Source organism: Dysidea avara, chromosome 12 (assembly GCF_963678975.1).
Source record: "Dysidea avara chromosome 12, odDysAvar1.4, whole genome shotgun sequence".
Taxonomy (NCBI): domain Eukaryota; kingdom Metazoa; phylum Porifera; class Demospongiae; order Dictyoceratida; family Dysideidae; genus Dysidea; species Dysidea avara.
In genome coordinates, this window is record NC_089283.1 from 23744175 (window position 1) to 23771714 (window position 27540).

Below are 27540 nucleotides of genomic sequence, written 5' to 3' on the forward strand. Positions count from 1 at the left end.
CAGCACTACTCAAACTACACGAGGCTGGTTTTTACACACGTCTTTTCTGGGTGGTGTGGAGTGCTCAAATGGCGGTTTCAGGCCTTGTGAAGGACCTGGCTTGGCAAGAGTCAGTGGCTTACTGGTGGACAGCCTTATAATGTTGGCCAGACGTGTTCTCTGTTGATTTTGCTACATATCAGCCACTAAGGAGCCAGCACAGCCCTGTAATCTCGTGTCTGGACTCCAATCGTGGTCTGCCTCCATTTTGAGGTCTAACTTTTGCCCTCCCCACCACCCCCCAGCCTCCACCCCTTTGTGAGCACTCGTGATACTACTTCGCTCGTCCAACTGCTCAGATTTTCTATCTTATTTGGCGGGAAACTGTACAAGCAGCTACAAGTACTGGAAGTGGCTTGAAAGGTAACAGATTGATGCATCTTTTGTGTAACTTTCATACGCGTGCTTGCTATCCTTGGAGAGTTATGCTGGCTTCAATTCTTTAAAACCGTTTATCTCGGAACTTCCAATGTGCGATTTGGATCGTTTTTCCAAAATCCAGTCACATATAATTGCGGTTTTGTGCAGCCTACTCTGTGGTGCAATAAAATAAGCTGCTAAATTTCTAAAAAGTGAGTATATAGCAGCTATCTAAAAATCAGTGTCTGATAATACTACAATAAGCAAAGAGTAGTTTCACTTTATTTTTGTAAACATTCTTCTCATTAGACAGCCCTACACATAAAGAACAATGCATGTTAGCCTAACATCTATCCATGCAAGCTGCATAAAAAGGGTTTGGCCTTCAAAAGCCTGAGTGAAACAAGTTTGAAAAATCACCATAAAAAGGGTCGATTTGAAGGCTTTTTTGGGCTTAGTTGTACTTAACCAATACTGCTTCATCATCATCAGGGGAAGGTGAGGCTGGTTTTGGGTGATGGTTTTTTCATGGGCCACACCCAAACCATTGTGGTCCATACTATACAGTACTATCATACCATATGATTAGACAAAGTCACCATAAAATTCTGTTCAATAAATTATATTATTGGCAACTATTGGAAGCATTTAGAAGTAGTTTCACATGGCCAGATCACCTTTTTTTCTTTTTCATATGGTTGGGGAAAAAGAGTCAAAATTTCATCTCCCAGCCAGCCAGCCAGCCTGCCAGCCTGCCCACCCATCCGACCATCCGCCTGCCTGCCTACCTAACTAGTCACAAGGCTGGAGGCCAAATGAAGTAGCACACAGCCACTATTAATTTTTATGCCACAATAACTAACTCACCAGTAGTAGCATGTGCCTTTTGGGATTCCGACAAGTGTGTGCCCTCCACACCTTGTCTTTCCTTTAATCTTCAATCCGGTTGGACGTTCGTCTTTATCATGCAATGAAACCATATTGAGGCATTAATTTCCTCTATCAACACTTTCCTTCAGCAGCATGTTTAGATGCTACAAACTTATTTAAAGTGCTTACACTCAATAGATACTCGAGACCTCGCCCATTACTGATCTTGGTTGCTTAATACTGATCAAGCACACAGAGACTACGCCTCTTGACCTATTAACTCAATCACGATGACCACATCCCTTATTATTGGTATACCTGTATTTATAATGCTAGCACACAGTGAAAATATGAAATAGTGACACGCCCCCTGCCTGACTCAAGATACTCTAGTACAGCAGCAGTCACCCTAATAGAACAGTCACTTGTGTATAGCTGTAAACTCTATAACAAAATCTAAACAAACTAATACATTACTTTTAAAATGAAGTAGTGATCCAAATGATAAAAAGTATTGAAACATGAGAGTATTACAGCATAGCTCGGTGGAAAAATCTCTACTTTGGCATTGAACAAAAGCATCAAAATTAACATACATTTTAAGAAATTTCTATGAGTCTCAAGGAACTATTCTTTCTTGCACGGACTGCTCTTCATAACATGTAACTTTTCACAGAAGAGGAGTATATCCTATAGAGTTACAATAGTTTTAGTGCATTCACATTATTTTTATAGAAAGATATAAATGTAATATTATTTCGAGTGTCATACAACTGACAATAAATACCACAAGAATGTCAGTTAAAAGTGTTCTTGAATCCCACAGAAGATATTTCTCCAACACAATTAATTAGTTGCATAGAAGTGACTCCATAAAGTTTGATAGGTGTCCTCTTCAATTACATGCATAATTGTGACCGTCGATATCCGCACAATTTTCAAAATGCATTTTATTTGTTCTTTGTTTTCTACAGGGACAGAGGAATGGACTAGCCAAGTTTCAGCTTCCTAAGTTAAGCAGTGGTGGAAATACAGCACTAGACAGCCGGACGAGCAAATAATTTTATATGTACAGAACCTATCGAGAAAAGAATCTACAGGCGCTTACATAAACCATCATAACTTACTGATACCACGAAGTATGGAATTGAATCTTGGCTCATTGTGTTCGCCATGAATTTGTGCATCCACCAAGGTATAGTTTTTTTCCCCAGGCACGCTTCTTTGTTTGAGAAGGAAGGCAAATTCACTGAAAAACGATCGTCGGTAAATTCCTTCGTCACCGCAATGTAAACAAACGTCTGTAACTTTGGAATCTTTTCGTGTATGGAGATGAAACAAAGATTTTTGTACTCCCCATGGACAGGCGAACACGATGATGCCCAGGATTTATCGATTGGCGGCTTAATTTTCCCACCAGCGACTGGCAGCGAGGCGATAAAAACTTGCGTAATTTTTTTTCTGGAGCTTGCGTTTTTTACCCATACTTTTTAAATGCGTTTTATTACAAAAGTACTGTTGTGCGTATATCGACGGTTTTCGGTCACAATTGTCAAGATTCATTAATTGCAATGATCGTGTATTCACCTCATTCTGCCATTTTATTGAGTTGCAATCATGTGATATAACACACCGTATGATGCGCCATGATATGACAAGTCTTTTGATGTTTATCCCAGCATTGTATGTAAATGGTGGCAAAGTTACAGCAAGTGTTCTAAGTATAAATGAAGAACTTAGTTTTAAACCATTGCTCTAAACACTTAACTACATTCAACAAAGAACTCTTTAGTACCATCATGATTGCCGATGCATAAGGAATAAAATGGCAGTTGATTCATGGAAATTACACAAATCAGTGTCACGAGTTTGTCGAAAATTTAACCTGTAAATATTGGGCATTTATGGATGCACACAGCATAAAATACTATCCTTTGTGATTTATATACTGGTGTGTCGTGTGGAGCCAGTACGTTACACCATGTGTTATTGACAGGAAAATAATAATCCGATTTTTATGCATATGTAATACATATGGATAATTAGAACTGTAAATAATAGATATGAACAATTAGAATTGTTATGAGAACTCTTAATTTGTTGTTGTTATGTGTAACCTTGACCTTAGAGATTGGATAAAAAGGCTGGAGCTGGTCACCAGCTCTCTCTTCTTCAGTTGATTGTAAGCTGTTATATTGTTGAAGCTGAATGATATCTATTACATTTGGGGGCTTGTCCGAATGTGAGGAAGAAGAGTAGAAGAAGAAGAGCAACCATAATGACAACCACTGAGGCTTTGAGGTTACAGTTGGATATTCTACAGAGGGAGAAACAAGAACTAGAGGTTAGGAACTTGAAACTAACTGATAATCCTAGTAGAGAAAGTTTGAAGGAAGTAGAGAAGGAAAGAGACCACTGGAAAGATGAGTGTGAGAGACAGATAGTAGAGAATGAACAGCTTAAAACTCTTTATGAAGAGTTACTCCAACAGTTGCCAGAAGGTCAGACTAACCCTGTTAATTCCAGCACAGGTCACCAAGCCACTGCTGAACTACAGGAGTTGATAAAGAGAAAAAACAATTACCTGGAGCAATGGAAGTACAAATGTCAAGAGATGGAAAAACAACTGAGTAGTGTGAGTCATTGGAAGACCAGGAGTGAGCTACTTGAGAAAAAACTGAATAAATTACAGAAACTTAATGGTGAGCTAGAAAGGAAAGTTCTTCTAGCAGAAGATAAATTGGAATTAGAGTGTTATAGAGCTGAAGTAAAGGTGAGAAGACAGTGGGAGGCTTGTGAAGGTAGGCTGGTGGAGCAGCTAGCAGAGTTACAGTGTCGATTGAAGAGTAAAGAGGCAGGAAGAGGACCATGGCAGACATCAAAGAGGGATGTGTTAGTGGAAGGGTTTCACAATACCAGTGCTCTGTTCTCTACAAATGTGAGTACAACTAAACAACCCGTATGTACTTCTTCACCGTCAATAACAAGAGCACAATGGCAGGTGTCAGACTATTCTGGACAACAGCAGTCAGTACAATCTGGTGGAATGGTAAGTGACATTCTTCAGACATGTAATCCTTCCACTCAGAGTTCAGAAACACCAGTGTTACATACTGGTCCAGTTTGTTCACTGCCATTACTGCCTGGTATTACACAACCAGTTATCAGTAGCTCTAATGCAGCGGTGAGGGATATTGATCCTGTTACATCTGTATTATTAGCTCAGCAATTACCACCCCTTCCTAAATTCAGTGGAGAGGGGAATGATGGAGAACTTGGGATGGACACATTTGAGGATTGGCTTGAGCGTTTTGAGTTGATGGCCTCCGCTCTCAGTTGGTCTTCTCAGGCCAAACTTGTGAATTTAATAACTAGACTGCATGGACAGGCGTATTCATTTTTTCGGTCTTGTACTATGGAACAACGTACCAATTATTGCCTATTAGTTGCTGAGCTACGCAAGCGGTTTACACCTGTGAGATTGCCTGCAATACAAAGCAGTTTATTTCATGATAGAAGACAACATGCTTCTGAGTCAGTGGATCATTATGCTCAGGAGCTCCATACTCTATTTCACAGAGCTTATCCTAGTGTGTACCAATGAACAAGGGAAGCGGAGGCATTGGGTCAAACAGTTTTAGTCAATCAGTTTGTGGTTGGGCTTCTACCAGAAATTAAGTCAAAAATTGTAGGATGTGAGGGTAAATTTGACCAGTTGCTTACAAAGGCTAGATTTGAAGAGGCTAAGTTGCGTGACTTGGATTCTGCTCAGTCAGCATCTTCGCTCTCACCAGTGACTCAGACTGTACATCCAGACCCGAAACCTGCATTTGTTCCGCGACCGCAAAGTTTCAGTGGGACCAGATCTAACATGGGACCACGATGTTACAATTGTGGATCACCCTCTCACTTGATCAGGCAGCGCCCTTACCAAGTCAAGGGTAAGTATTCAGAGACACCTGGGAAGACCAACAATGGTATTGGGAAGGCCGGTAGTGAAGGTAGAAACAATATTGGAAATGCTGATAACAACACTGTCTCAAGTATTACTCCCTCTGGAGAATCCAACACTTCGGAAGGCAAGTCGATGGAGAACATCAGTAGTGAGTTGAACAAAGTAACTGTGACAATGCATAACATTTCTTCAAATTCTGTGACAGAGGGTATTCAGTTGGGTCCCACCTTGACTGGTTTGGTTGAAGTCGAAGGAGTCGCTCTCGAAGCTTTGCTGGATACTGGATCTCCGGTAACCATAATTCAACTGGAAGCTCTCCTACAGATATTGGCAGAACAACAAAGTCCAAACCAAACATCTATAGAATGGAGAGCAGCAGTGGAGACTCGTTTGGAACCTACCACAGTTGTGTTGCGGAATTACAGTGGGGACAGACTCCAGGTGGTGCGGCAGATTCAAGTTACAGTGAGTCGTTTAGAATATTCAACAAATGCTCTGATTCAGGTACAGAGGGGGGCACCAGCCAAACTACTTATTGGTACAGATTTGTTGTCTAAACTGGGATACCTTTTTGTTCAAGCTTCTCAGACGGGGAATGATAATGATATGTTGAATGATGATGTGTCTGTGTCAGACAATGACAGTAAGGTAGATGTTGTACCTCAAGAAATTCAGCAAGATGCAGAGGGTGGTGATGTGATCAAGTCCATTAACTTGGAGTCTGAAATATTAGCTGAGGTACCTTTACAAACTGTTGAGGACAATAAGACTGAACTGAACTCTGGAGCAGTTTGTTTGATTCAAGCAACAAGGATACCTGCAAGACATCAAAAATTGGTGAGGGCTGAAGTAAAGGATATATGCTTTGATCGACAACTTGTGACTATGTTTGAGTCTAACATTGTTGAATTGGAAGGTAGTTTTTTGTCAGCCCCAGAAGCGTTGGTTTGTCTTGACGGAAATAAGTGTACTCTCGTTTTGGAGAACCATGGATGTGAACCAGTATATTTAGAACCAGGACAAGAGCTGGGTCTACTTGGTAGTGTGACTGTTTGTGAGACAGAGGGTACTGATGACGATCATGGTTCAACTACTTTGGTTAGTTCTGTGATTACTGAGTCTTTGAATGAACACAGTAGACATGTTTCAGTACAAAAAGAACAGGAGCGACTGTCTGAATTGTTTGATTTGCTGAAAATAAACGCGTCTGGTTTGACAAATAACCAGTTGTGTTCACTAAAGGAGTTGATTTCTGAGTATTCAGATATTTTCGCCCTGGATCCAGTGGAATTGGGATGCACAGATTTGATTACACACTCAATTGACACTGGAGACAGCCCTCCTATACGCCAGCCATTAAGACGAATTCCTTTTGCTTTGCACAGCAAGATGGAGGAACTGGTTCAGAAGATGATGAAACAGGGAGTGATTCAGCATTCAAGTAGTCCATGGTCTAGCTCTGTTGTTTTGGTTGAAAAAAAGGATGGCAGCTACCGTTTTTGTGTGGACTACAGACGATTAAATGCTGTGACTAAGATAGATGTTTTTCTCTTACCGCGAGTGGATGATACCTTAGATATGTTATCACAGACCCAGTTTTTCTCAACTTTGGATCTCGCTGCTGGATAATGGCAGGTACAAATGGATACCGGGTCCCAGGAGAAGACTGCTTTTAGCACATATTCAGGGCATTATGAATTTTGTGTAATGCCATTTGGACTATGTAATGGACCGGCTACTTTCCAAAGATTGATGGAGACAGTATTGGTGGGACTATCAAGGAATTGTTGTATGGTTTATTTAGATGATGCGTTGGTGGTGGGGAAAAGTTTTGCGGAACATCTGTATAACTTGAGGGAAGTTTTTGGAAGATTTCAAAGTGCTAATTTGAAGCTGAAGCCAGAGAAATGCTGTCTAGCTGGAAGTGAAGTTGTGTATCTTGGATATGTTGTATCTAAGGAAGGAATTTCAGCTGATATTAAGGAAGTAGAAGCAGTTCGGTGTTTTCCTCAGCCACATGATTTAACATCTTTACGCTCTTTTCTTGGATTGGCTTCTTACTATCGTCGATTCGTGCCTGATTTTTCTACAGTTGCAAACCCTCTTTATGCACTTACACGAAAGAACATTGAATTTTCTTGGGGTCAAGCCCAGGAAAATGCCTTCCAAAATTTGAAACAGCTTTTAACCCAAGCACCAGTGTTGGCATTTCCTAATTTTGACCAGGAGTTCATCCTGGATGCCGATGCTTCTGGAGTTGGATTGGGTGCTATATTGGCCCAAAGACAACAGGATGTAACAGTGCGACCTATAGCATATGCTAGTCGAACATTACAGTCACACGAGAAGAGATATAGTGCTACAGAGTTGGAAGCCTTAGGAGTTGTGTGGGCTGTCAAACACTTCCGCCATTATCTTTATGGACATCGTTGCCATGTATTTAGTGATCATGAACCCCTTAAATCCTTATTGAATACTCCTCATCCCTCAGGCAAACTTGCACGATGGGGTTTGGCCTTACAAGAGGTAGATTTGATTATTCATTATCGTTCGGGTAAAAGTAATACTAGTGCCGATAGTTTGTCAAGATTCCCTGTGCATCAGTCATCATTGCCTGATGAGTGTACAGAGGAGTTACTGGTGGCTGCTGCAGTGGTTCAGGGTGATATCGATGTTGACAAGAAGGAGGAGAGTAAAGTGACTGCTGTGGTGGTGGAAGAGGTAGGAGAGAACAGCTGTTTAGATAAAAAGTCTGAATTGTCTATCACTGCTGCAGTACAACCAGTATCGCATGACAGTGGCAAACAAAGTATAGGAAGCAGGCGGAGAGAAGATCCAGAATTAAGGATAATCATTGAATATCAAGAAGGGGGAATGTTACCTGATGATGATAAGAAGGCAAGGGAAATTTTATTGAGTAGGTATCAATATCTCATGATGGAAGATGTCCTGTATTATATTGAGACAGATAAAACTTTGCGCCTTATCCCTCCAGATTGTGACCGTATTAAATTGTTTGAAGAGGCTCATAGTGGAACATTCGGTGCTCATTTGAGAGATGCGAAGGTACATGGAGAATTGTCAAAGCACTACTGGTGGCCTAAAATGAGGAGTGACATTTCCAAATGGTGTCAGAGTTGTTTGGTCTGTGCTACACGTTACCCTGGTAGGGCTGTCCACCCTCCATTGACGCCGATACCTGTAGAGGGGCCATTTCATAGAGTGGGAGTTGATGTGATCCAGTTCACTACTTCACATGTTGGAAATCGTTATGCTGTTGTGTTTACTGACTATCTTACAAAATGGCCAGAGGTATTTGCAACCAAGGATCAAACAGCACTCACTATTGCAAAGCTGTTTGTACAGGAGATAATTTGCCGTCATGGTGTTCCATGCCAGTTGTTGTCAGATAGGGGCCCTGCATTCCTGTCATATCTGATGACAGAAATTTGCAAGTTACTAGGTGTAAGTAAATTAAACACAACAGCGTATCATCCACAGACTAATGGATTGACAGAACGATTCAACAGAACATTAACCAGTATGTTAGCTAAGAAGGTGGAGCAGAGTGGAAAAGATTGGGATAGTCACCTTCCATTTGTTCTGTTTGCCTATAGGGCAAGTGTCCAGGAGTCAGTGAGAGAGTCTCCATTTTACTTGCTCTATGGGCGGGATCCCAGATTGCCAACAGTATTGGATATGGACGGTGACTCTAAGCAGGAAGTGGATGTGGACACTTACAAGGGAAAAATAACAATTAAGATGGATGAAGCATGGGAATTGGCGAGAAGCAATATTAAGAAAGCCCAGAAAAATCAGAAATTATATCATGATCAGTGATCTGAGCCACCTAATTTTAAAGTTGGTGATAGAGTGATGGTGTACATGCCGGCTGCAAAAGCATGTAAGTCTTACAAGTTTGCTAGGCCATTTCATGGGCCCTATCGAATAATAGCACAGGATGAAACTGGAGTGGTTGTTCGTCCGGTGGATAGGCCACAAGCAAAATCATTTAGAGTAGCTTATGACAGGGTGAGATATTGCTCTGAATTATTACCTGATAAGTTTTGGCCAACAAGAACTACTGGCAGTGGGAATAAATGTGATAAGAGGCCGATTTCACGAAATATTGAAGGTGTTACTAACCTGGCTGAGGGAATCCAAGGCTCAACCCCTGACAGCTCAATTGATGATGATGTTGAAGACCAACAACAGGAGGGAGCATCACCAACTGTGCTACTACATGAGGAAACCAACTCCTGGAAAAGTCGCCTAAGACCAAGACAGAAAGATGGGGACATCTGATCTAAGAGCGGGGAGATGTAATACATATGAATAATTAGAACTGTAAATAATAGATATGAACAATTAGAATTGTTATGAGAACTCTTAATTTGTTGTTGTTATGTGTAACCTTGACCTTAGAGATTGGATAAAAAGGCTGGAGCTGGTCACCAGCTCTCTCTTCTTCAGTTGATTGTAAGCTGTTATATTGTTGAAGCTGAATGATATCTATTACACATATGTATCTCCATGCTGCCTTTACAAAAAGGAGACAATTTTTGCTTCAGAAATACCCTCCATCTTCAGTAGTCCACATACCAAATTTGAACAAAATCGCTTCAAGTGTTCCCACGATATATATGAGACTTCAAATACTGGCTTAATGTTTTCATTTTATTTTTTGCCTATCTTTTCATACACTTACAAAACCTGTTTTAAACTGCAAACCCATGGTTTGATTGCCTTCACATTTGAAACACATAAGGCAGGTGTAAAGGCAAATCTTGGCACCAAGTTTGGTTGAATACGGTTAAGGTTACGGTATAGTCACGGGCAATCATTCAAAATTTTGAATGCCTATCGATACTTTTTGAGAAGCCCATGAAACCAATCTAGCAGCATGAAAAGTTTTAAATGAGGGTGAAGCCCTTCATATTTAATGTTTTTATGTAGCTACAGTGTAGTTTGAGACAGGTGGAACACTACAATTTGTTGTAGTAACACAAGTAAGCCAGCGGCTGTCACTACCATGTTTTTCCGCCGCCAAATACAGCAAAAGCTGTAGGCTCTATTGGCATTTCTGGGGCATAGTGATACTGTATATTAAATTTATTAGGTCCTGTGGAAGCGTTTTTGGCGTGTTTCTTCCCAGTGACTCAGATACAAGCCTTCAAAGAGCTTGTTTCACTCGAAAAAACTACTAAAAGTTCAATAAAACGTCTATACTACCAGTAACTTAAAAAATCGCTTCCACAGGACCTAGATATTTTAGTTGTTTAGTCACTTGTGTTGAAATTATAAGGATTCAGCAATCTGTTAGTCTGGTTTTTGGCGGCGCGTTTTTATAAAACATCGCTCTATTGTGGACCACACACCCAAGAACAGTTGTTGTTCTGTAGTAAAAACAAACAAGCACAATTAGTTGTATTGCTAACACAACACAGTTGTTGAAATTATTTATCCCTGCTTGGTTTAAAGCAGGTTTTGTAATTTGTTCTGCCCACGCATTTTAAACTATTCCGTAACCTTAAGAGTTGTGCAGAGTGTTAAATAACATCAATATTATTGTCACACATACAGTGCAAACCGCTTATGGCAAGAAGTTGAAAATCAGTACCTGGATAGACTAACTATTGAACCTCAAATTAAACCTTTTGTAGTATGAAAGCATAAGCGAATCTGAGGGGGGGGGGGGGGGGGGGGGGGGGCAAGGCCCCCGCCCCCCCTGCCCTTTCTCTTTCCCCCTTTGGACTTACAGGACTATATTGGCATCAGAAACAGGAATCATGCATTCACACTATGTTCAGAAGTATGGAAAGCCAACAGGCAAATAGAAGACAATAGTTATAAGTGTACTTTACAGTTATAAACTGTACACTATGAATAAAATGAGACAAATAAGTTTGAATTTTTGTGCTAAAGATTGAGATACTCTAATAGAGCAGTCACAACTCTAATAGACAGTCGTAATTCCAATGTTAATAACTGACAATTTTTGTAAATTATATTCAATATTTTGCAGTACACTTTACCATCAAACAGGTTTTATCTAACTGATAAGCTTGCAAAGCATTTATTTTGTTAGCTAATAGCTATCAAAAATGCTCCCAAATTAAAACCTAGATCTAATTTTAAAAATTTTCTCAGAAATCCTGGAGTCTTAGAAGTGCACACCCTTCATTCATCCAGCTAGCTATGCTAAACAAAGTTATACAAATGAATATAACTTGTGTACTAGAGTTCCGTTTTTCTCCTATTAGTGGAATAAACACTATAATTTCTTCTCCCCCCCCCCCAGTGTCTCCTAGATCCGCCTATGTATAAAAGAAACCAACTTAAAGACCATACCTGAAGATACAGTGAAAAAAAACCTACAGTTTGTAACAATTACACGATTGAGATCTCCTAATAAAAATATATGATTACTTTCCATGCCTACCAGACAAACCACTCAGCGTAACCATCTTAGAAAGGCCTTTCAGTAATTTTTATAATACAAAAACCAATTTGGTGTATCAAGTGCAAGATCGAGATCTTAGTACAATCATCCTAATAGAGCAGACAGCTAAGAAATAAATGACTTTATTAGAACATTCAGTTATGTTACAAGTCACCTTGTGGAGAATTCACCTCTGTTGTAAGCCACCCTGTATACAGTTCAGCTACAATACAAGTCATTCTGTAAAGAGTTCAGCTACAATCCAGTCACCATGTAGAGAGTTCAGCTACAATCCAGTCACCATGCATGTAGAGAATTCAACTACAAACAAGTCAGTTTAGCTACGAGTCACCTTGTAGAGAATTCAGCTACAAAAAGTCACCTTGTAGAGAGTTCAACTACAACAGGTCACCCTGTAGAGAGTTCAGCTACAAGCAATTCACCCTGTAGAGAGTTCAGCTACAACAAGTCGCCCTGTAGAGAGTTCAGTTACAAGCAAGTCAATCTGTACGAGAGAGCTCGTGCAATAATGTTAATTTTTTTTAAATTGCATAATTATAAGAAAAATAGTTGAATTGGGATTATTCAGCTCTTGATCTCTTCCTCCTTTTTGCAGTAAAGAAAAAAATACAAGTAAAAGAAGTACCAAAGCCGCAGGTCAGCTTTGGAGTATATAAATACAAAAGAAACAGCCAAGCTGAAAAAAGGTGCAGCCCCCAAAAGACACAAGATGTGAAATCCAAGGTGGTAGTCAAGAAATGGCTGCATGTGATGGTAGGTTGATGACAAAAAAATTAAATAATGACAATTCAGATGAATTTAGTTCCGAATCTTAGTGAAACTTGGCAAAGGAAACACCTGAACTGTCGTTATAAAAATTTTGCTCGTCACAGCTATTTCTTGGCAACCACTTTAAATTTCAAATTAATCTTTTTTTTTAACCCAGGGCTGCACCTTTTCATACAGTTCGGCTGTTTTGGTACAGATAGTATGTAAGCATGATATATAGTACTGGGCTCACACAACTCATTCCCAAAATTCCAAGTACTACTTTCAAATGTACCATCACAAGTACATTGTGTCGTGTGCTCCTTACAAAAATTCACCAATTAAAACCAAAGTTTCTCTTTATACAGTGCAATTAATTATACTAGTAAATCACAGTACCCCATACCTTAAGTTTTTTGTAAACCACTTCCATTGTAGGACGTTTCTCTGAGTTATTACTTAGGCATAAATTTGCCAGCAACTTCAGTTCTTCATACTCTCCAGTCATTTCATCCAAATACTTCTGGCGACGCTTTACCTCAGATAGAACTGTTGGCTCATCATCTTCAGGATTAGGTATTCGATCTATTGGAGTAGGCCACTTTTGAGTGACCACAAACAAAATAATTCCTCCGTATGAGAATACATCCAGTTTAGCACCATAGTTTGGCTTGTTTTGCAAAGCTTCTGGAGCCATGAAGTCCAATGTTCCTGGTGCTCTTGTAACACTGCCTTGGAAACCAACTGGTAATACTTTGGCCACACCTAGATCACCAATTTTTGCAGCCAACTCTCCTCTACCATCTTTCTTCAGCAGGATGTTATTTGGAGTTAGGTCACGATGAATTATGGGATAGGGTTTTTGATTGTGAAGATAACATAATCCGCTAGCTACATCAAACAAGACGAAGCTTTTCTCTGATAGTGCAGTTTTACACTGAAGTTGTTTGATGTATTTCGTGAGGTTTTTATCCATCAATTCCATGACCATTGCTGGTATACTATTTCTTTCAGGGTAATAAATACCAATGAACTTCACAATGTTGGGATGAGCCAGAATACTGCAGTTGTAGCATTCATGGAAAAAACACTCTATGAGGCTGTGTTCTCCCTGCTGCTGAGTGCTTTCAGTGAGAAAAAAGGAATGGATTTCTTTAACAGCACAAAATGTACTGCCACGATACTTAACTTTGAACACTCTGCCATATGATCCACGGCCTAATTCTTCATTGCAAGGTTCAATGTGTGATTGGGGAATAGTGTAGCTCCTTAGTCTTCGAGTCAACTCTTCAACATCATAGACTGCTAGACCAGTCATTAGCTGGAAGGGTATTGTACAGACATATTCACTTTTATCCTAATATTCTATATGCTTTTATAGCCATCAATTAGCGCTGGGACATATAACATACATGTTATTTTATCATTCATTGGCAATAGACCAGTTCATTCAAAGACCTTAAAATGCAATTAGCGTTAATTGTATATGATGTAACATAATTGGTAGTTTAACTCTCCATTAGTTACAAAGTATACGGCATGCTCCAATTCTCTGTACATAGAATGAAACTACATTAATAATATTGCTCTTTTGTTTTGTGGTTGTCTGCTGTGAATAAAATATGGACAACTTGACCAGTGATTAAGCAAACACCATGTTTAGCCTGCCAGCAACCACTATCCAGGTGATCCTAACGCTTGTTTTGTGTTGTTATTTAATTTTTATCCTGTTTACCTGCTGTCATCAAACAACTTTTTTGCCAGGTGTTTTCAACTTTAGTGGCTCATAACTCACTAATCGCTATATACTTATATACAAGCAGCAGACAACCACCAAAAGGTATAGAAAATAATTTAGTTTCCCATGCTGATTTGAAAACTCAGATATCTTGTTTAGTTTCTATGTAACAAAGGTTTTAGTGTCTGTGGTTGTCCGTTTCCCAGTGGCTTCTGTGTATTTTCATGGCAAACCACAGCATCCATCCAGTATTGTGCAATAGCATACCACAGCAATTAAAATATTGTAGTCTTCAATGAACAGTTCTATTTCCTGATATAATTAGCATAATTACCCTCCATTTCCTATCTGGTCTAACATATTTCAGATCAACAAAGGCAGTTTGGATGCAGTTTGTGTTTCTGACCACCTGTGTTTACATAGCTAACATAAAGTTGTTGTTAAGTGATAAAATATGCTGCAAAGGATTACAGTGTGCCTAAGTGTACACAAGACTTGAGGGTTATGGGGTGACTGACCAACAGACATGTCAAACTGACCTCCGATTGATCTGACATTTTCTGGATACTTTTTAAAACTTATTTTCACCCCCTGGTTATGATACAATAGCAAAAAAAATCAACAGAAATTAATATGATTTACCCATCACAACATGAGCTTGTGAGATTAAGTATAGGGTATGTTTCACCATGCATCGTGTCATACCTGTGAGAGAAAAACACCATATGGACCCACAATTAGAGGATGATGGATCAATAAAAGATTAGAAAAAGAATATGGTCATGACGTTGGGAGAGCACTAGCCTTCATCCAGACTTGATGACAGAGCAGCAGGCCAGTATGAATAGTGCTTGCATGCAAAAATTGTTTGTACCTTAATTCTCTCTAAAAATTTTTAAAATGTGAACAGAATGCCTTTCTTTTTATGGAGCACTGTAGTATATGGATGAAGATGAAGTATTAGTAACTTTGAGGACTAAATATTATAACAAAATATTCTGCAACTGTATAAAGTTGAGTATACTACTACTGTGTGGTACATATATGTACCATAACCAGTGAGGTCCAACTGAGGCATGGTTATTGAAAAAATCCCAAACCATTTTGTACTTGTAATTGTATGCTTGTAATTGTGTATTTTGTAGATATTTGATAGTGTCTAATAAAACTACACCACTCAACTATTACAACTAGCTTTCTGCTAAGTTAAGTAGTGTAACAGCGTTGAAACTGGATCACTACTAGTACTGTTGACCCGGATGACCCACAGACCCGGATTTGACCCGGATCAATTTAAAGTGAGGCGTGTACCAACTGCTACGTTTTGAGTTCCGACTAGCGCATTAAGCACGCGGGTGTCTATACTTAATGATGGTAGTCAGTGGGCATTATTCCATGTAAGTTTGCAAAAAGCAAGATACGTTTCCTGCAAGTAGGTATGGCTTTGCGCATACATAATTTTTAAAAGTATGACACATTCCCGATATAAAGTGGGCGTGACCCATGAAAGAAACTGGCCTTGACCTATCTCGTAGAATGGACGATATCCACAATGATGAAATTTGATGTCATAATTGACAAAATGGCCATGTTAGTGTGGGAGGCTTCAGAGATTTTAGCACGCAGTATTTGAAATGAATGTTGTCTGTAGTTTTCTACACTTGGAACCACGAGATAATAAAGGTAAGTAGTACACGTACCATGATGATGCAAAACATGTTCCAACAAGGAAAGCAGACCGAAACTCGGACACAAACTAGGCTTATTTGTATTACATTATATACTATATGTCTCACCTTCGCCCATTTTCGAATTTATAAACACTATCTCACCCAATACCTTCCTGTACAAAGTCCCCACCCTAGCATGGCCATTTTGTTTTGTGACATCAGAAAACGTCATTGTGGACATCGTCCATAACAATCAATTAGTGGGCGTGGCTCCACAAAAGCCAGCAGGCAGCTATGAGCATGGTTTTGTGCATACCTGTAGACTTTAATATCACCGATAAATAGGCGTGGTTGCACATATGGTTGCAAGCAGTCGTCCAATAAGTGGGCGTGGCTCATGAAAGAAGCTGAGTTGCATCAGGACTTCACTATGAGGCGTTTATACACTTCTGTACCATCCAACTAAATAATTTGCTTCGTATGTGATCCAATCTGGGTCTGACCCAGATAATTGTTAAAGCGGGTCTGACCCGGACAAAATGTGACTCAGCTGACCCGGATGACCCTACCCAGTTTCAATGCTGTAGTACGTATAACTATAGGAGAATAAAGTTCTGCAGGTAGGACATGTGTAGGGATTTGCCAGAAAAGTTTTTGGCATGGTAGGTGGATAAAAGCAATGAGCAAAATGCTGGTATAATGGGTATAATTTTTGTGAAATGGACTTTAGGAATAATAAACTTTTCACATGCAATAAAATATCAGCAATACATATTGTAGTTGTTATGAGAAGAGTAAAGAGGCATTCAAGATACTCTAATAGAACAGTCACTGTAAATAGCTATATACGTATGCAGTTAGAAAGTGTAAAGATTAATGCAGAGCCATTGTTTTTGAGCAAAATATGGAGCATATCAGGTTAGGTGGAAAAGAGGCAAAATTGACTCATCCCTAGGCATACGCAGGTACCACTCACTGAATGCATAACATACTCACTAGGGCAATTTCTGCACCATATGGTAGGTACCAGTATTAAGAAAAGGCACAGTAGCTATAACTTTCAAATTTCTGTCAATGTTTCTCTTCATGCAAAACATTTAAATACACTAGGATCTACCTCATACCTTAAGTTTGTTGTAAACCATTGCCATTGTAGGGCGTTTTTCTGGGTTATTACTCAGACACGAGTTTGATAATGATCTAAGTTCTTCATACTCTCCAGTCATTTCATCCAAATACTTCTGGCGACGCTTTACCTCAGATAGAACTGTTGGCTCATCATCCTCAGGATTAAGTATTAGATCCATCGGAGTAGGCCACTTCTGAGTGACTACAAACAAAACAATTCCTCCGTACGAGAATATATCCAGTTTAGCACTATAGTTTGGCTTGTTTCGCAAAGCTTCTGGAGCCATGAAGTCCAGTGTTCCTGGTGCTCTTGTAACACTTCCTTGGTAGCCATCTTGTAATGCTTTGGCCACGCCAAGATCGCCAATTTTTGCAACCGGCTCTCCTCTGCTATCTTTCTTCAGCAGGATGTTATTCGGAGTTAGGTCACGGTGAATTACGGGATGAGGCTTTTGGTCATGAAGATAACATAATCCGCTAGCTACATCGAACAAGACAAACCTTTTCTCTGCTAGCGCAGTTTTACGCTGAAGTTGTTTGATGTATTTCGTGAGGTTTTCATCCATCAATTCCATGACCATTGCTGGTACACTATTTCTTTCAGGGTAATAAATACCAATAAAGTTCACGATGTTGGGATGGGTCAGAACACTGCAGTTGTAGCATTCACGAAGAAAACGTTCTACGATATAGTGTTGTCCCTGCTGCTGACTGCTTTCAACAAGAATTGAATGGATTTGTTTAGCAGCACAAAATGTTCCACCACGATATTTCACTTTGCACACTCTACCGTATGATCCCCGTCCTAATTCTTCATCGCATGACTCAATGTGTGACCGAGGAATAGTGCACCTTCTTAGCTGCTGAGTCAACTCTTCGTCCATCTTGCGGATTGCTATATAACAGCTATTAGCTGCGAAGGTACGTAAAGCAATAATAAATTTATATATAATATAATTTTACTAACTTTTAATTTGGCACTGAATAATTAAATAGCTATAAAGCTGTAAGTCTGGCGCCGATACGGCAGGCGCCAAACTAAAGAGCACAAGTGTGTAAGGTCGCCAAACTAAAGCTTGCAACACTGTTCATAATAAGGAAGTACAATACACATATACACAAGAAAATACAAAAGGACAAAAGACCAATAAAAAGAATATGGTTACAAGCAATTACATGTAAGTAGCTACATGAATACAATAAGCTAAATGTATTACGAAATGTAAAGGTTAACTACTAAAAATAGATACATAATAATTAAAGTGTGTGCATGATGATCACTTGTTTGTGCACTAGAGTTCACAGTCAGATGGCCAGGGGCGGATCCAGGGGGGGGGGGGGCTTTGGGGGCTGAAGCCCCCCCCTTCATATTTAGGCTTTACTTGATCAATATGCCGAGTATTATAATGAAATTTTGTCTTAGCATAATTATATGATCACTAAATACAAATACTCATAAAACCACCTTATAAACATCTTTCCAAGGTATTATCAGTGGATTTATGCTAAAGTTTATGCAACAAGGACCTGGATCAGCATTGGAGGTGTACAAGATCGAGATACTCTAATAGAGCAGTCAGCTAACTACTCTAATAGAACATTCACTGGAAACATGTAGTTGGTTCTGTTATGGAATTTTTCCAAATCTGCCTGCACCTATACATACAATGCAGTGCATTGGTCTGTTTAAAGGGCTTCATTCATCTACTTGTGTAGTTAATATGTATGGCAATACTTAATTCAGGTACACCATTTCCATTGAAAATGCTCTCAGATTCAATCTTGTATTGTTCAAATTTCAAAATTTTCCACTTTCAACATTATTATTCTAGCATGCACCTATTCAGTGTTGTGCAATTGTGAGAGGGGTGCATCATGTACTTGGTTGTCTGTACCTACCCAAGCTTTTCCATGAGCAAAATGCTTCAGAGAGCCATACCTATAATCTAAAGGCAGTATATAAAATATCTACAGGCAGAAAATATTATGAATTTTATGTGGAAATGTCTCCAAGTTGCAGTATTTTAGCAACTATTTTTCAAAATTTTCCTGGGGGGGGGGGGGGGGGGGGGGGGGGGCATGCCCCCAGAACCCCCTAGTTCCAGCATGCTTTGCACACCTCTACCCAAGAGATTAGACCTTGAGGTAGCCCCCCCCTTTTATAAATCCTAGATCCGCCCCTGATGGCTTCAGTGCAACTGCTACAAGTGTGCAGTCAATTGCAGAATTCTTGAAAAGTGTGCCGTACCGCGAGTGTTTCCGTAAGGCTCCTTGTGAGTAAGTTTTTTTGTCCTTGCCACGGATTCAACAGCAATTGAACCACCGTGACTAATCTTTTTCCTCAGTCTGGCTGATCCGGCGTCACTACAAATAGTTTTCCAGCCTACGGAATGTTTACGGCACGGGAAGAGAAATTTCAACAATTCTGCAATCAACTGTATGCCAGATTGGCAAGAGGTAGTCACTTTCACTCTTCCAGTTGACACTCTCGATCAAGAATGTTGGGTTTTTTGTCTTGATCGCTTGATTTCACCAATAAAAGAACCTTGATTCTTGATCATGAACTGCACAACTTGGATCCCAGTCATAAGTGTTTCAACAGAAATGACTACAGTGGCAGATCTAGGTGGATATCTAAGGTTGACAGAAACACCCTTTAGGTTTAGTCCAGTGACAGTCAACTGGCTTTATTATATCATTGTATTCAGCAGAATGCATGCAATCATGTAATTGCATTTGACAAGCATGTACTAATACATTTTCTGAAGCCCCTTTTAAAAATCCTAAATCCATCACTGGACTACCCCTTGATGATTTACTTACTATACAGTAAGGATCATGGAGGTTTGGGCTTTCTTGCCCAACCCAAAAGATGACTTGAACTGACTGACTGATACTTCTAGCCAAGCATAACTCAAGGCTACAGACTTGATTTCTTCACTTATCAATGTCATTTTGGCCCACGACATGCTTTTTACCATCCATGCATGCATCATGGACTTACCTTTGTCCTGCTTTGTGTCTCATTTTCCCCCACTACCATGTACACATCGATTTGTGGTAACATGTCATGGCTTCTGTGCTTTGTGGATTGATTACAGAGGCGCTTCTCATACAATTTTTAATTAACGCTGTATAATAGGTAGAGCATAGCTGAAACTGAAGCAGAATGGCTATTTCGTGTTTCAGTAATTGAATATTTGAATTACGCATTCAGCCTAGTAATTAATGTGCATGAGATAAGATTTCAGATCTCTAGAAGTTATGAGATTTCAAAGAGTTGCAGACCCTCGAGACCAAGAGCCAATGACTATACTCTTTAGCCTTTAAAGAAAAAAGTGTAACCATATTCAATAGCTAGATCAGAACATAAAAATAATAATATTGCTATCACACCCACCTACATGAATATAGTTAAAATGCTTCTCTGGAGCCACCTGTATGGTTGATGCTAATATTCATTTTTACATCATTGGAATAATTGCACACATACATGCATAGTTTGCAATCCAATCTACAGTCCAGTCGATATACATATAGTTCAGTCTTGGTCCAGTCAATAGTCAATATAATTTACACTATCTCTGTACTGATATATAACAGCAGCAGGTCTGAGATGGTGTAAAACATTAACTGTGAACTGGCATAGACTGTAATTAACTACAGCTAGTTACTTAGTTGAAATTTGCAAATCTCACTATGTACACCATACAATACTAGTATACAATTATCTCTCTTGTAGTTAAATAACTGAATAGTTTGATCTGCACTATTAAAATCAGTGTCAACCATCTGATGTGAAGTTTTAATTAAGTGAGTGTGTAAGTGAGTGTGTACGTGTTTATAAGGCATAGCTGAATTGTATAGCTAGTGTAACTTCTTCAGTGTTTCATTGTCAATACACAACAAATATATTCATAAGGGTTTCCATGGTGCATAGATATATTCAAATGTTTTTGCAGACTACTGAAGCATTCCATTCCCTTTGCAATAAATTACTTATTATGTTTTAGTCATGCAGGCAGATATGTGGTGAATTGTGAATTTTTATGTACAAAAATGAAACTTGGTGATTATAGAACTTGACCTGGCTATATGAAGCCATACAATAAAATTTGACTTCTGTAACCTTTGTGCATTGATTAATTGCCAAAATTATTATTATGTTTCCAAATTGTAATTAATTGTGGATATCAAATTGAAGGGCACACTACAAGGAGACTTTAAGAGTGGAAATTAAGAAGCATGTATCATGTTCTGTTCAAAAGTTCTACCCAATTTTGTATTTCAAGTTGCCATAAAAAAGACAGTATAAACAGATAGATAGATAGATAGATATAATAATGCTGTAATACCATTTCACAAGTGTTTCATATTTGTCATTGCTTTAGTACATTTGTAATGTCCTCTGCACCCTTTATTGCATCCACAGCTCAGCAGGGGCAGATCTAGGATTTTTTGAAAGGGGGGGCTAAGCTGGACAGGGGCATAGGTACTAGCCAGACTTTAGAAGATACCAAGCCTTCTCACAAGGCCCTAGTGGTAAGATTCATGTAGTATCCATAGTCAAATTAGCTGTTTGGAATAACGACTACATTAGTGTACAAAGCACACTAGCATGTGAAACATGCCAACCTAAGGGGGTCTGGGGGCATGCCCCCCAGGAAATATTTGAAAATTAGACTCTCTAAAAGTGAATCTGAGAGTTTTTTAGCAGTTTTTCAGTGGAAAATGATAGAATTTCAGTTTATATCATTAAATTTTACTTTTCCATTAAATGATTGCAATATGCATTGAGTAGCTATCATGTATGCATGTAGCTACTAAGCATTTAGATATAGCTAGCTATATACCATAATGCATCAGCTCCTCTTGGCTGTGCTCTAATCAGCTAAATCTGTGTGTATAGCTAAGTAGTAGTGGTGTTGAATGTCACTATAGCCTAGTGACACTTTGTTAGCCTTAACGCCAATAAAGTGTATTGAAAAGCAGAATGCAGTGAAGGGTACTCAGTGGTGGATTTAGGGGGGGTTTCAAGGTTTCCATGGAAACCCCCTTTGAAAAATGATTACATAACAATTAAATGTTTTAATTATTGCAGTGTGCGCCTTGATCAAGATACTCTAATAGAGCAGTCACAGTAGCTATTAAAGCAGTGTGTAGCAAGTTATTTAAGGATTTTATGTACTTTATCAATAGGCTGTGGCCTTTTTGTTTTTTTTTGGTCTCACCTTACCAAACTAGACAATTAGTGCAGACTTTTGCATATCTCATGTCAGTGTATATGTTGACCTTCTAAACTGAAACCGAAACCTCCTTTATAAATTCCTAGATCCGCCACTGGTACTAGTAGCTATTAGCTAGTCCACTGGCAATCCTTAGCAAAGTGCAACTATAATCATTTGTATTTATGGGCTTTCTGGATTTGTTGTTGTGATAGTCAACTTATTTCTAGATCTGCCGGGTAATGAAGACTGATGTATAGCTAGCTACAAATGCCAACACCATAAGGCCACTCCAAATAAATTTTCTGTTTCCCGTCCACTGCCCACATCTAGTTACTGTCAGCTCTAAATATTCCATTATTTCGTATTCTTCCATTATTTTCTGGTTATTGTTGCATACTGACAGGCTCACTTGAAACCATGCCAGCTCACATGTCAGCAGTGCTATCAAGTCAGCACAAACTTCACGTTTATGCTATTTGTGCAACATGAAAAGGAAAGAACAAGCTTAAGCATGCTTTTATGCAGTTTGTTTATGGTTGTGCCAGGAAAATAATGGCTTGCAAATATGCTTAAGTCCAGGACGGGAAACAGAGAATTTATTTGGAGTGGCCTAACCCACAGCATGGGGTCATACCAGAAGGTGACTGATACAGATTTTACATTCATAGACAAAAGTGGGTGAATATGCTATAGCTGTCTTATAAGACTAAAATTACCACTACAGTTTGCTAAATGGCTGAGTTGACATCTAGCTACACAATACTGAAGTTGATAACTCTAACCAATTACATCAACTAACACTTTTTATATAAATAATAAAACAAAACCCACAATTAAAACTTTTGTAACTGGAGATGCAACCCACAATCGAAACCCGTTTATCTTGAAGAAGAGGAAGCTATTCTCTCCTGGACAGAGTTGTGTAGTTACATACAGCAGACATTATTTGTGTTGGTAGTGATGCATAGTTTCTGAAATAAGTCTACTTTTGATACACGTAGAAGATTTAGGGTTTTATTGGCCAAGTACTAACATAGAAAGGAAGGGAGGGGGCTACAGCCCCCTTAGCCCCCTCCCTAAATCCGCCTCTGCTCAGTATAGTGGATGTACAGCTACTTATTAACTGGACCGTCTTATCCCAGCAATGACCTCCTTACTAAACAGCTGATCATAATATAAGAGGAATATCATCTCTTGTTTAGCTACTTTAAAGGTTTTTTTAGCTTTGTTACAATTATATCATATAAATATTAAATAGTAGTGTGATTTCTCCAGCACAAATAGTTATATCTTAGCTGGTGAAAGTTCCAGACAAGTTACACTGAGATAATTATATCCACCAATCATCTAGACACAGGTATCAAACCATAAAAATTTAATATAGGTTCATTTTTTGCAGTATTACCGTCGCTTCAAATACAGGCATCAGTACAACAATAACAGAATTAGTTACCGGATAAATTACAGTTATGCTATGTTACTTATAACATCTCACTATTTGATGGTGCCAGTCAGCATAAGAGCTGGCAAAGTATTCCAGCAGATGTGATCCAGCTATGTAAAAATCGATCCAGTGACTTAAAAGTTCCAGGGACAGCTAGACGGTAATCTTTTAGCTGGGTCATCAAGTACAAAAAAATGAGAAGACTGCCTAGTGTTGTACGTGGCAAAGAACTCCTGCAGGTTTCCATGGCCCCTCACCATTGAGTAATTTATAAATCAAGTCAAAGGTTGCATATGCATGCTGCGTGGCAAGGGGAATAAGGATGGAAATATAGTGGAGCAAATACCTTCAGCACAATGTTGAAGGGAATTTAATTGACACAAATGAGTGTTGGCAGCTAAGGACAACACCTTAATTGGTACATTAAATTATACATTATAAACTCTCCTTCTCCATCCAAATATATGTGCGGAATCTCTATAAGAGATGGTTCTCTCTGTTTAAATCAAGACTCATAGTAGTGAGTCACGCGGCCAAGAAACTACGAAGTGCACGCACACAACTATGAAATGCGTGGCCACTACTGTGAGTTATTTATGTGTAGGGATGGATTAGCTCTGGATTACACAACGTCTCTCAATAAATTTGTATTGCATCACATAATTAATAAAGAAAATGTTTGGTGGTAGTAGCTTTCTTGCAACCCCAAAAATAAGAGTATTTACACACATTTCACTTTCTTTTTCTACCTTGTGTTGCACCCACCATCAGTTTCCCTTGTTTGTACAGTCCATCTAGCACTTAGTTCTGGATTGTCCTTATGCGTATTTTCTTATATCAAACCTCTAACCAACCCAGACAATAACTTTTAATGACACAATGTGGATACAAACCCTAACAACTTACAAGTACACAAAAAAATTTGGAATTTTCAACTAGAGTAGGGACCATAGCACATTGATAAAAAGTACTGAAACAAGATGGAGTAGTGCACAATAATTAAATCACAGTAAAACAATAAAAAGTGTTACTATCCTTACTGTGCTCAAGATACCATAATGGAAATGCACAGTAGGGACTCTGATATAACACTTCTTACTGTTTTACTGTCATTTATTAATAATTATTGTGCACTACTCTAGCTTGTTTCAGTACCTTTTATCAATGTGCTATGGTCTCAACTCTAGTTGAAAATTCCAAACTTTCTTGTTACTTTTTTGTTGACTTTTTTGTACTTAATAAATATCTAATCCAAAACAGCCAAGCTGTAAAAAAAGTGTGCGGCCCTCAGAAAGGCTATGGTGAAAAAAGATGTGAAATCCAAGGTGGCGGCCAAGAAATGGCTGTGATGGTAGGTTAATGGTAAAAATTTTAATAAAGACAATTCAGGTGAATTTTTGTGCCGCTTCACAAAATTTACCTAAATTGTCATTATTAAAATTTTTACCATTAACCTACCATCACAGCCATTTCTTGGCCGCCACCTTGGATTTCACATCTTTTTTCTCCATAGCCTTTCTGAGGGCCGCACACTTTTTTTACAGCTTGGCTGTTTTGGATTAGATTTCATTTCTTTTTGTATTTGTATACCAGCTTTGGGACTTTTTTAACCCACATTTTTTTTCTTTACTACAGGAAGAAGAAAAGATGAAGTAGATGTACTTTAAATATTTTATCAGTAAATGTACAAATTATATATACTGTATAATACATATTTGACCGCATTTGCGAAAAGGGGTCTTCCACACACATCCAATTTGCCAACTTTGACAATTGATAACTTCAGATTGGAAAGAGCTATTGCCTTGATATTTGGGCAGTGGTGAGCACCACTATAGCTGAATACATGGTGCAATTTTCAGGTTAATATGTTACTTGAACACTGAGTTATGGTCTCCAACGTTTACGGAATTGGATGTGTGTGGAAGACCCCTTTTCACAAATCCGGTCACATAAATTATATTGATTACAGAAATCTCCATGGTGGTTTCTTTGTAACTGAACACTCTACAAGGTGACTTCTTCTAATTGCTCTCTCTACAGGGTGAATTGTTTGTAGCTGAACGATCTACAAGGTAACTTCTTCTAGCTGATCTCTCTACAGGGTGATGTGTTTGTAGCTGAATTTTGTATAGGTGATTTGTTTGCAGCTGAGCTCTTTACAGAATGGTTTCTTTGTAGCTGAACTCTCTAAAAGGTAACTTCTTCTAACTGATCTTTCTACAGGGCAATTTGTTTCTGGCAGAATTTTCTACAGGGTGATTTCTTTGCAGCTGAACTCTCTACATGGTGGTTTCTTTGTAGCTGAACTCTCTACAAGGTAATTTCTTCTAGCTGATCTCTCTACAGGGAGATTTGTTCGTAGTTGAATTCTGTACAGGTGATTTGTTTGCAGCTGAGCTCTTTACAAAATGGTTTCTTTGTAGCTGAACTTTCTCCAAGGTAACTTCTTCTAACTGATCTTTCTACAGGGTGATTTGTTTGTAACTGAACTATCTACAAGGTAATTTCTTCTTGCTGATCTCTCTACAGGGTGATTTGTTTGTAGCTGAATTCTGTACAAGTGATTTGTTTGCAGCTGAGCTCTTTACAGAATGGTTTCTTTGTAGCTGAACTCTCTACAGGGTGATTTGTTTGTAGCTGAAATCCCTACAAGGTAACTTCTTCTAGCTGATCTCTCTACAGGGTGATTTGTTTGTAGCTGAACTCTCTACAGGTGATTTGTTTGTAGCTGAATTCTCTACAAGGCGATACTTCTAGGTGATCTCTCTACAGGATTCCTTGTTTCTAACTGAACTCTCAACAGGGTAATCTGTTCATAGCTGAACTTTCTACTGGGTGATTTGTTTGCAGCTGAACTCTCTAAATGGTGGTTTCTTTGTAGCTGAACTCTCTACAATGTGACTTCTTCTAGCTGAACTCGCTACAAGGTGACTTGGTTCTAGCTGATCTCTCTACAGGGTGACTTGTTTCTAGCTGAACTCTCTACAGGTGATTTGTTTGTAGCTGAACTCTCTACATGGTGGTTTCGTTGTAGCTGAACTCTCTACAAGGTAACTTCTTCTAGCTGATCTTTTTACACTGCATATTTGTTTGTAGCTGAGTTCTCTACAGGGTGATTTGTTTGCAGCTGAACTCTCTACATGGGAGTTTCATTGTAGCTGAACTCTCTACAATGTGACTTCTTCTAGCTGAACCCTCTACAGGGTGACTTGTTTCTAGCTGAACTCTCTACAGGTGATTTGTTCGCAGCTGAACTCTCTACATGGTGGTTTCTTTGTAGCTGAACTCTCTACAAGGTAACTTCTTCTAGCCGATCTTTCTACAAGGTGATTGAGTTTTTTGCAGCTGAACTCTTTACATGGTGGTTGCTTTGTAGCTGAAGTCTCTAAAAGGTGACTTCTTCTAGCTGAACTCTCTACAGGATGATTTGTTTGCAGCTGAACTCTCTACGTGGTAGTTTCTTTGTAGCTGAACTCTCTACAATGTGACTTCTTCTAGCTGAACTCTCTACAGGGTGACTTGTTTTTAGCTGATCTCTCTACAGGGTGACTTGTTTCTAGCTGAACTCTCTACAAGTGATTTGTTTGCAGCTGAACTCTCTACATGGTGGTTTCTTTGCAGCTGAACTCTCTACAAGGTAACTTCTTCTAGCTGATCTTTCTACAGGGTGATTTGTTTGTAGCTGAATTCTCTACAGGGTGATTTATTTGCAGCTTAACTCTCTACAAGGTGACTTCTTCTAGCTGAACTCTCTACAGAGTGATTGATTTTTTTTGCAGCTGAACTCTCTACATGGTGGTTTCTTTGTAACTTAACTCTCTACAGGGTGATTTGTTTGTAGCTGAACTCTCTACAGGGTGATCTGTTCATAGCTGAACTCCATATAAGGTAACTT

The 27540-nt window shown here is 39.0% G+C and overlaps 2 protein-coding genes across 6 annotated transcripts in view; one reads left to right on the forward strand and one right to left on the reverse strand.

Moving 5' to 3' along the window:
* LOC136241284 (uncharacterized) overlaps positions 1-18041 on the reverse strand; it is a 29943-nt gene extending 11902 nt beyond the window's left edge. For 3 of the 5 annotated variants that reach the window (XR_010694241.1, XM_066032479.1, XM_066032481.1), the window contains exons 1-2: positions 16967-17915; positions 12841-13755 (exon numbers count right to left, since the gene is read on the reverse strand). Coding sequence is in view for 4 of the 5 variants with exons in the window: in XM_066032479.1 (XP_065888551.1) it covers positions 12841-13755; positions 16967-17854 (1803 nt within the window). In the remaining variant the exon portion in view is untranslated. Of the gene's footprint in view, positions 1-12840; positions 13756-16966; positions 17916-17937 lie in introns of those variants that run through there. The other 2 variants (XM_066032480.1, XM_066032482.1) reach the window with 2 other exon arrangements.
* On the forward strand, positions 3548-7010 carry LOC136241224 (uncharacterized). Its single transcript, XM_066032408.1, has 3 exons — positions 3548-4859; positions 4941-5372; positions 5430-7010. Exons 1-3 carry the CDS (start codon positions 3548-3550, stop codon positions 6851-6853), a joined length of 3168 nt encoding a protein of 1055 aa, XP_065888480.1. The 3' UTR covers positions 6854-7010.
* Positions 18042-27540: the final 9499 nt, after the last annotated feature.

Bases quoted from the DNA above. Each gene is read 5' to 3' on its own strand.
- LOC136241224 (XM_066032408.1), top strand. From the start codon at position 3,548: ATGACAACCACTGAGGCTTTGAGGTTACAGTTGGATATTCTACAGAGG. The intron at 4,860-4,940 runs GTGTGTACCAAT...GGCTTCTACCAG, and splicing joins ATTTCACAGAGCTTATCCTA to AAATTAAGTCAAAAATTGTA. The intron at 5,373-5,429 runs GTGAGTTGAACA...ATTCTGTGACAG, and splicing joins GTCGATGGAGAACATCAGTA to AGGGTATTCAGTTGGGTCCC.